This window comes from Pterocles gutturalis, unplaced genomic scaffold (genome assembly GCF_000699245.1).
Source record: "Pterocles gutturalis isolate BGI_N339 unplaced genomic scaffold, ASM69924v1 scaffold25295, whole genome shotgun sequence".
In the NCBI taxonomy this organism is placed as follows: domain Eukaryota; kingdom Metazoa; phylum Chordata; class Aves; order Pterocliformes; family Pteroclidae; genus Pterocles; species Pterocles gutturalis.
The window spans coordinates 8,364-14,899 of record NW_010144053.1 but is presented as its reverse complement, the minus strand read 5'-3'; the positions used below and the strand labels follow the sequence as shown (position 1 = coordinate 14,899).

General features: G+C 53.5%; 1 protein-coding gene across 1 annotated transcript in view; it reads left to right on the top strand.

Moving 5' to 3' along the window:
• Positions 1–6,536, top strand: part of IFT172 (intraflagellar transport 172) — a gene marked incomplete at both ends in the record, with an annotated part of 25,359 nt that overhangs the window by 10,887 nt on the left and 7,936 nt on the right. Inside the window, 9 exons of the mRNA XM_010084989.1 lie at positions 244–356; positions 1,050–1,217; positions 1,579–1,715; positions 2,517–2,624; positions 3,158–3,242; positions 3,560–3,652; positions 3,959–4,036; positions 4,409–4,657; positions 6,148–6,226. Coding sequence (XP_010083291.1) covers positions 244–356; positions 1,050–1,217; positions 1,579–1,715; positions 2,517–2,624; positions 3,158–3,242; positions 3,560–3,652; positions 3,959–4,036; positions 4,409–4,657; positions 6,148–6,226 — 1,110 coding nt within the window. The remainder of the gene's footprint in view (positions 1–243; positions 357–1,049; positions 1,218–1,578; positions 1,716–2,516; positions 2,625–3,157; positions 3,243–3,559; positions 3,653–3,958; positions 4,037–4,408; positions 4,658–6,147; positions 6,227–6,536) is intronic.

The window sequence follows — 6,536 nt, the reverse complement described above, 5'->3', positions numbered from 1 at the left end:
CAGCACGATGAGATTGCTGCCTGCCCTGCCTGCGGGCTGCGTGTGCTTACAGAAGGGTGGAGGGAGTTACTGCTGTCCATCAAGATAAAATGGCACTGCAGTCTGCTTTTCATGTCAACGCATGTTTGCCAGGGTCCTGCCCTAGTTAGATCCCAGGCACCCGATCCCCACGGGACAGCGTTGATGTTCAGCACTTGGGGGCACACGAGGCACTTACACCATTTCCTTTCTTGCCTTCCCAAGTGGACCTTGTTGGTGGCTGCAACGATGGCATTATCAGCCATGACAGCAAGATTGACTGGCTGGAGCTGAACGAAACGGGCCAAAAACTGCTCTTCAGGGACAAGAAGATGAGGGTGAGGCGGGTACATCTGCGGCAGCGTGGCGAGATGGCATGTCGGGGGAGAGGTAACGACAGATATGCCTGAAGGGAGGTGAGGAGGTGAGGAACACCTCTGAAGGACTCATGGTTTTTTGACCATTTTTGACCATGATTCTTTGAGAAAGAGAGACCATGTTCAGATTGCACGAGCTGGCAGCATTGCGTTTGGTCTTGAGTCATAGCTAATCCTGAAGTTGCTCCATCTGGCTCCATCTCATCACACCTGAAGATGAAAATCCCAGACTCTTCTGCTGTGAGATGGAGACAAGTGGGTTAACCTCAGGATGAGGACCCTAGTGTTGCCATGAAGGTGGTCCGAGGCTGGAGCAGCTCCCGTGCGAGGACAGGCTGAGAGAGTTGGGGGTGTGCAGCCTGGAGAAGAGAAGGCTCCGGGTACTGTGGTAGCACAGGGCGTATTCTGGTTTATACACGTCTGTGCCTAGCAGTAAGGCAGGCAGGATCTGAGCAGGCTGCTTAGAATACCTCAAGGGTTAAAAAAGGTCTTATGTCGTGGAGAGTAACGTGGGGGTTCGGGCTGCGTGCCTCAGAAAAAGCCTCACTTCTGGTTCGTGACGCCAGTTTACGAGATGCTTGCTCAGATGTTCCTGCTGTGTCCACGTGAGCTCCCCCCAGGAGCTCAGCTCAGCCTTCTCCTCTCCCCCTCCAGCTGCAGCTCTACGACATCGAGAGCAGCACCAGCACGACCATTCTGAACTACTGCTCCTACGTGCAGTGGGTCCCCGGCAGCGACGTAGTGGTGGCTCAGAACAGGAACAGCCTCTGCGTTTGGTACAACATCGATGCTCCAGAGCGCATCACCATGTTTCCTCTGAAGGTAAGACTCTGGAGGCTTTGGTTGCCTCCAGCAGTTCCTGCTGCTTCTTGCTGATGTGTGTGGGAATAGTCGGGGTGGTGATGCAGAAAGGAGACAGAAGGGAACTACTAGTTTCTTCTGGAAAAACTATGAGCAGGCATTGTGGCAGGCATTTCTGGCAGAAGATGGAGATAGTTAATATGTCCAGGAGCTGCTCAGTGGCTTTTTCCTTCCCTCTGGTGGGATGAGGACGACGTCTGCTCAGTGTGAGCTCGTTCAGCAGAACTTCAATGAGCAGAGCTGTCGCAGTGCTTCCTCGCATCCTTGCTACCCCCGTGCTTCGGGAGAACGCGGGTGTGTTGGTAGCTGGTGCTCTTTCCAGGGGGATATTGTAGGCTTGGAACGGAATGACGGAAAGACTGAAGTGATAGTGTCTGAAGGGGTGAACACGGTGCCCTACACCCTGGACGAAGGCCTTATAGAGTTTGGAACCGCCGTTGATGATGGGGATTATCACAGGTAGGTGGGGATGGTGGGCAGCCCACTCACAGGACATCCCAGAGTCAGCAGTCCAGGGACCGCAGCGGCACAGCTTTCCATACAGAGTTTAGGCTCTGAGCGCGATGGTGGTGCCAGGTCTGGCTACAACGTGCAGCGGAGTCCTTCGGGAGGGAATATTCAGCTTTTTCATCCCCGCAGCTCTGTGGTTTCAGGCTCAGGGGCACAGGAGACTGGCCTGTCTGGTCCCATTGTCACCGGCAGAATTCACTGGAGGCAGTTTTCACGTCCCTGCAGTGAGGGTGTCTTCTGTAGCAGCCAGATGTGAAGCAGGACCTGGGTGCTTTTGCAGCTGCCCCTCCAGGATGGTGACAGTGTCACGGAAATGTTCAGGAGCTGTGCAGAGTGAACACTGCCTGAGCGGTCCTGGGACCCACCAGGGCACTGCTGACAGGGTTACGGGGCTTTAGAATTGACCGGGGAAGAAAATGCCACGTGTTCACAGCACTGTGACCACCTGAGAGGCTTCTTTGCACCAGGGACTTGCTTCAGACACAACACTTGGGACTTGCCCCACACTGCTGCAGCCTACTCCTGATTGCATGCCTCCAAGTCCGTTTGCCCAGATAGGGATCACCTGCATCTCGGGATTTTCCCGGATATGTCAGGCCCTGTGTTGTACAATCCTCTTCGGAACCGGTCACACCCAGCTTGCTTTGGTTTTGGTGCAGCTCTGGTTAGGAAGCTCCTGTCTCAGCGCAGGATTTTGCTCAGAGAGCTCTTCCACCCTGTTGCTGAAAGTCTGCAAATCTCTGTCCCAAGGGCTGCTGCATTCCTGGAGACGCTGGAGACGTCGGCAGAGACTGAAGCCATGTGGAGGACTCTGAGCAGACTGGCTTTGGAAGCGAGACAGCTGCACGTCGCAGAGAGGTGCGGGAGGGAGCTGTAATGTCTTTCTGGCTGAAATGCTCTCTTTGCTGAATCCCTCACAGAAACCAGGGTCTAACTAACGATGTGACTTTCTGTGTGCCCTGGTGGGTTCGCTGCACTGGAGAATTAAGTGTTCTCTGTTCTAGGCAGTGACTTTGTCCTTTCATCCTAGATAGTAATGCTAGAACTGGGGATGGGACAACATCACTCTAGCGTAAATTTTTGCTGATGGAAACCCAAAGCAGTGTATAGCAAGGCTTCAGGGAGCTGACAGACCTGGACAAGCTCAGCGCATCTCTGAAGCCTGGGGAAGTGAAGCACGAGCTCTGGTCGTGTCCATGGCTTGTCCCGTGGAGCAGGGCTAGAGGGCAGTGTCTGAACCCGGGTCTTGCAAAATCCTTATCTAGGAGCAGGGCTGCCCTGCCTCTCCAGCTTGCAGAGCTGGGTCTGCAGCCCAGGGTCTGAATTTCTTTTCTGGGACCAAAATTGGGCAACAAAACCCAGTTATTAACTGACTGCTTTGCTCTTTCCAGGTGCTTTGCTGCTCTGGGCAACTTGGCAAGGGCTCGATTTCTGCATGAAACTAACGCCATTGCGGACCAGGCAGCTCGAGAGCACGTGAGTCAAACCATATTTGCTGTGCAGGGCAGCTGCTTTCCTGCAAACACTTGTGCATACATGTTATCTCCTGTGTGCTCACCAGTATCCTGCTACAGACCAGTCCCTGACACTACTGACATAATCCTTCATCCACGCCTGCCAGATCCCTCTTTCTGGCGAGCTGTTTCACGCTGCTCCCGTCTGGTCACTTCTGTGGTTCTCATCTGTCTTTAGCCTCTGTGGTGACACAGACCCCCCTGCAGTCACCCCCCGTGTACCATCCCAGAGCCCGTTCCTGCCCCTGGCAGACTGGCTGAGCAGACTGGTGTTTGCAGGGGGGGGATGGCACAGACCACTACCTGGTGCGTGCCCGCCTGGCCATGCTGGACAAGAACTACAAGCTGGCAGAGATGATCTTCCTGGAACAAGTGAGTAAAGGAACAAGGAGCAGAAAAGGTCTCGTTTGTTTCTGAGCAGGGAGGTTTGTGCACTGGTGAGAGATTGCTTATTCCTGGGAGAAGAGTTTTTGCCCTGAAATGGGAGACATTTCTTGTTCTGAGGTCTAGCATTGCCTGGAGGTGCAGGAAGAGGGTGAGGGACGATGTATAGCCATGTAAAGGGGACGGTACACTTTCTCGTGTGTTCTGCACGTCTTACCCTGCCCGCTCTGGGAGCTGCATGGCAGTGTGGCTGCTAAATGGAGCCTTCAGGTGACAGTTCGCTCTCTGGCGCAGGATGCTACAGAGGAGGCCATGGACATGTACCAGGAGCTGCACATGTGGGATGAGTGCATCGTGGTCGCCGAGGCCAAGGTACAGGCTGTAGCTGTGCTGGACTGTGGGCTGGGCTTGCTCCGTAAGTCTTGTGGTCGGGAGTGCCTGTGAGGTCTGGGTGCTCTGCACCTGCCCCATCAGGACCTCACTGCGGCTTGAGGGGCTCCAAGGGAAGGTTGCACTGATGTGAGTATGGACCTGGGTGAACAGTGAGGGAGAAAAGCCACTGACATTGGTTTAGGAGTATCTAGGGCTTTGAAAAAGAATGGGTCATGCAGTGGTACACGGGGCTGGCGTGTGGCTTCTACTGCCTGGGCAGCAAGGGGTCTGGTGCCGTGAACCGGCCGTTCAGAGCCTGCGGGATGGGCACGGCACTGTGCCCAGGTCAGGCAGTGCTGCGTTTCCCCACAGGGACACCCCATGCTGGACAAGCTGCGTCGGAGTTACTACCAGTGGCTGCTGGACACCCAGCAGGAAGAGAAGGCAGGGGAGGTCCAGGAGGGACAGGGCGACTACCTGGCAGCCATCAGCTTGTACCTGCAGGCAGGGCTGCCAGCCAAAGCTGCATGGCTGGCCATGAGCAGGGACGAGTTCCTGACCAACAAGGATGTCGTCAGCAGGGTCTCCACGGCGCTGATCAGGGGGGAGCTGCATGAGCAGGTGAGCGGCCGCCCCATTGGGCTTTCTTCTTGGTGGCATCAAAGCTCCCACCCTGTCTGCTGTGTCTGTGAGACACGGGACTGAGCTGGGGAGCAGCAGAGGTAATTCTGTGTTGATAAATTTGCAGTTAGCATTTGGGAGGAAACCCTAACTGCATCCGTTATACACGAGTGAGGTCTAGAACTACTGTTGTTAGCCAGGAGAAGGGTCACGAGTCATTGGCGACAAATCTCTGGAACATCAGCTGGGTTTTCAGTAGCAGTCAGAGAAGCCCTTGGGAAGAGAGGAACCAACAGGAAAGGAGCTGTGAATGAGATCAAAAGCTTGTTACCACTGTGAAAATGTACCGTGCATCCTCATAGGAGAATAAAAAACAATGGCACAGGTTTAATCCGAGGACAGGCTAAATGGAAAAGCTGAGGAAGAAAAGCAAAGGAGGTGATGAAGACAATCTGTGGAACCATGGCTATCATAGAGAACATGATTATTCTCTGTGTCTAACAACACAGAAAATTGATAAATAATTACCAGGTGACAGCGGTGCTGAGCCTGAGCAGTGTCCAGGCTGGTGTCCAGGCTTGCAGATGTTTAAGGGAGGATTAGAAAGAACAGAGATGGCAAATACAGGGTGGTGCTGCCCCTGGTGCACAGTTTCCAGCAGTTTGCAGACTGTAGCGTACCTGAACAGCTTTATTTTCATGTTTGAGAGTTCCTGATAGGCTTTACTTCCATGAGCTTGTCAAATCGTTGTTTGAACCATCTGTACTTTTTGATCTACAACGCTGGGTACGAGTTACCCAGTTCAGTTATGTGGTGTGTGAAGAAAAGCAGTTCTTTGTGCTGGCCTGTTTTGTGTGCCCTGCTTAAATTACATTTCTCCACTCTCATTTTACCTTTGACATTTTCTGACCATTTCACTTTGACCCAAGAGAATTTTGTGCTTTTCCATTCCTGTTACCTTTTCTTAGGCCTTCAGTTGAAAGAGTAACTGTGGAACTCATTGCTGCCAGATGTTTTGTTTCTGAAAGTATAAATGGTCCAAAAGTGATTAGACAAATCATGGAGGCAGAGACTCTCAAAAGCCATTAAATATGATGATGTGAGGGCATCGCGACACAAAGTCGGGAAGCTTCTACAATGCAGATTGTCAGAGATGGATAGACATAATGGAGGAAAGGCCGGTGTGTACTTGCTCTGTTCTTACAGTCTTTCTCTAGACCTCTAGACAGATAGATAGATAGGTAGATAGATAGAAAGAGCCCCAGAAAAACTCTTGGGTATGTTGATCGGCAGAGAGAGCAATGCTCCCAGCATGTGCAGCCTTTCATGAAGTTCCCTTCATCCCCGTGCTCTTGGTTCATGGGGAAGGCACAGCTGATGGAGAGGTCTGCGTGGCCGGGCCACCAGGCTCTGTGCATGGGACTGCTGGCGTACATGATGGTGTGGGGAGGTGGTGGCTCTGCAAACTGTCAGCTTGTGTTTGTCATTAGGCTGGAGACCTGTTTGAGAAGGTCGGGAACCCACGGAGGGCTCTGGAGTGCTACTGCAAGGGCAGCGCCTTCCTGAAAGGTACGGTGCAGAATACCTTCCTCCCCCATCCCTCCCCAGCGGGACCCTGGGTGCTGTGGCCGGGTGGCACCACAAGCTGTTGCCCTGGAGCCCAGAGGTGACGGGATGCTCTGAAGCTTCCCTGTATCATCTCATTCAGTGTGTATGTGTTCACATAGTTGTCCCTGCACAGAACAGCATCCTGCTCCCATGGCCTCGATCATGCTGGTTGCACCAGCACGGGTTTGGTCCAGGTCCCCACGGGGTCCTGATGGCTGGTTGGCCCCGTGGAGCCGCAGTGGCCCAGACAGTCACCGTTCCCCTCCCTCCA